The sequence below is a fragment of the Sinocyclocheilus grahami genome, unplaced genomic scaffold (genome assembly GCF_001515645.1).
Source record: "Sinocyclocheilus grahami isolate Dianchi unplaced genomic scaffold, SAMN03320097.WGS_v1.1 scaffold9602.1, whole genome shotgun sequence".
NCBI classification, from domain to species: domain Eukaryota; kingdom Metazoa; phylum Chordata; class Actinopteri; order Cypriniformes; family Cyprinidae; genus Sinocyclocheilus; species Sinocyclocheilus grahami.
The window spans coordinates 4,549-5,936 of NW_015512729.1; the positions used below are offsets into that span (position 1 = coordinate 4,549).

At 37.0% G+C, this 1,388-nt stretch overlaps 1 protein-coding gene across 1 annotated transcript in view; it reads right to left on the reverse strand.

Moving 5' to 3' along the window:
- Positions 1–828, reverse strand: part of LOC107578295 (uncharacterized) — a 3,418-nt gene extending 2,590 nt beyond the window's left edge. The window contains exon 1 of the mRNA XM_016264261.1: positions 95–828. Coding sequence (XP_016119747.1) covers positions 95–669 — 575 coding nt within the window. The 5' untranslated portion in view covers positions 670–828. The remainder of the gene's footprint in view (positions 1–94) is intronic.
- Positions 829–1,388: the final 560 nt, after the last annotated feature.

Consider the following 1,388-nt stretch of genomic DNA (forward strand, 5'->3'; position numbering starts at 1 on the left):
ATATACATAAATGCTTTAAAAAACATGCATTATTTAGAGTATGAAAATGTTATGAGTACATTTATAAAAATGTTGTTCAGGTCTTAGAGCTTACCTAGTGTAAAACCGTATGTCATCGTCAGATGCAGCAAATCGGCCCAAACAAAATCTCTGAAGGACAGCCAACTCTGCCACGCGTCTCTTCAGGCGCTCGACCTCCTTTCGGAGATCCTCGGTCTGATCCGAAGCCACTTCATCATCCTGGACAAGAGATGAGCAATAATCATGCTCCTGATGCTGGAAGAACTTAGGCACAGGATCTCCTTTGAAAGGAGAGGAGACGCGTCTCTTCTTCCATAACCCGGTGCGCTTCGGTGGTGAAGTGGAGTCGCTCCACATGAACAGCGTGGGCACCGCGCCCTTCTTCAGCAGTCGGCGTGCCGTGGGAGTCCAGGGCTCAAGAAAATCATCACCCTTGAAGTGTCGACTGCAGACTCTTGTGTTAGGACTGACCTTATAATCCTCACGCCGGATATTGTGAAGCCACTTTTTGCGTGTTTCTTTGTTCAAAGGGAAACTATGGAAACTAATCACAGAATTAAACCTTGAGGACATTTTACAGAACGGGACACAGCAATAGCGAGACGATGCACCTTCACGCCTTAGGTATTTAAAGGTTTTTGAACTCATTACTAAAACGTTATGTTTTAATATACTACAATGGTAACGTTGTTAGTAATATAATAATATCTAAATTTGTTTGTGGTCGATAGTTAATCGAAATATGTCAGAAAGAGTTTCCTATCGGTGAATACTCTACCGGAAGCTCGCATAGACACTGAACTTTTAGAGGAAATACGTAGGCAGTACGCATATGGCAAGCCGTAATAGCATTTAATGCCCTTGGCTCCAGTAGTATTAATTTAATTTTGACTAGTAAAATTCCAGATATCTGTTCTGCAATTTCGACTCATTGACTTGTCATAATACACAGTATAAATAATATTATCAGATGCCTATAAATTAGTTTTGACGACTAGAAATTGTAACTAAAGTCAACTATAATTTGTACTTTGTATCTCTAATTGAATTCTCACTAGTAAAACATAACATTTGAGATGTCTCTTATATATGTTTATATTTGATATATTTTAAATTTAAGATCTCATTAATTCCTCATCATTAAAGATGTTAAAAATACTTTTTATGTATCCAAAAGTAACATATGACTAATCAAAATAAAGTTGTAGATTTCTTGAATCGGATTCTTTACTATAGTCAGAACTTGTTTAGAGATATTTAGAATTGGAATTCTTTCTAGTCTCCTCTCATTTAAAGTCATCATGAAATGGAAATTGTGATTGTCTTTTTCTCCATTGTGACATTATACTGAAACGGCTGAAAATAAA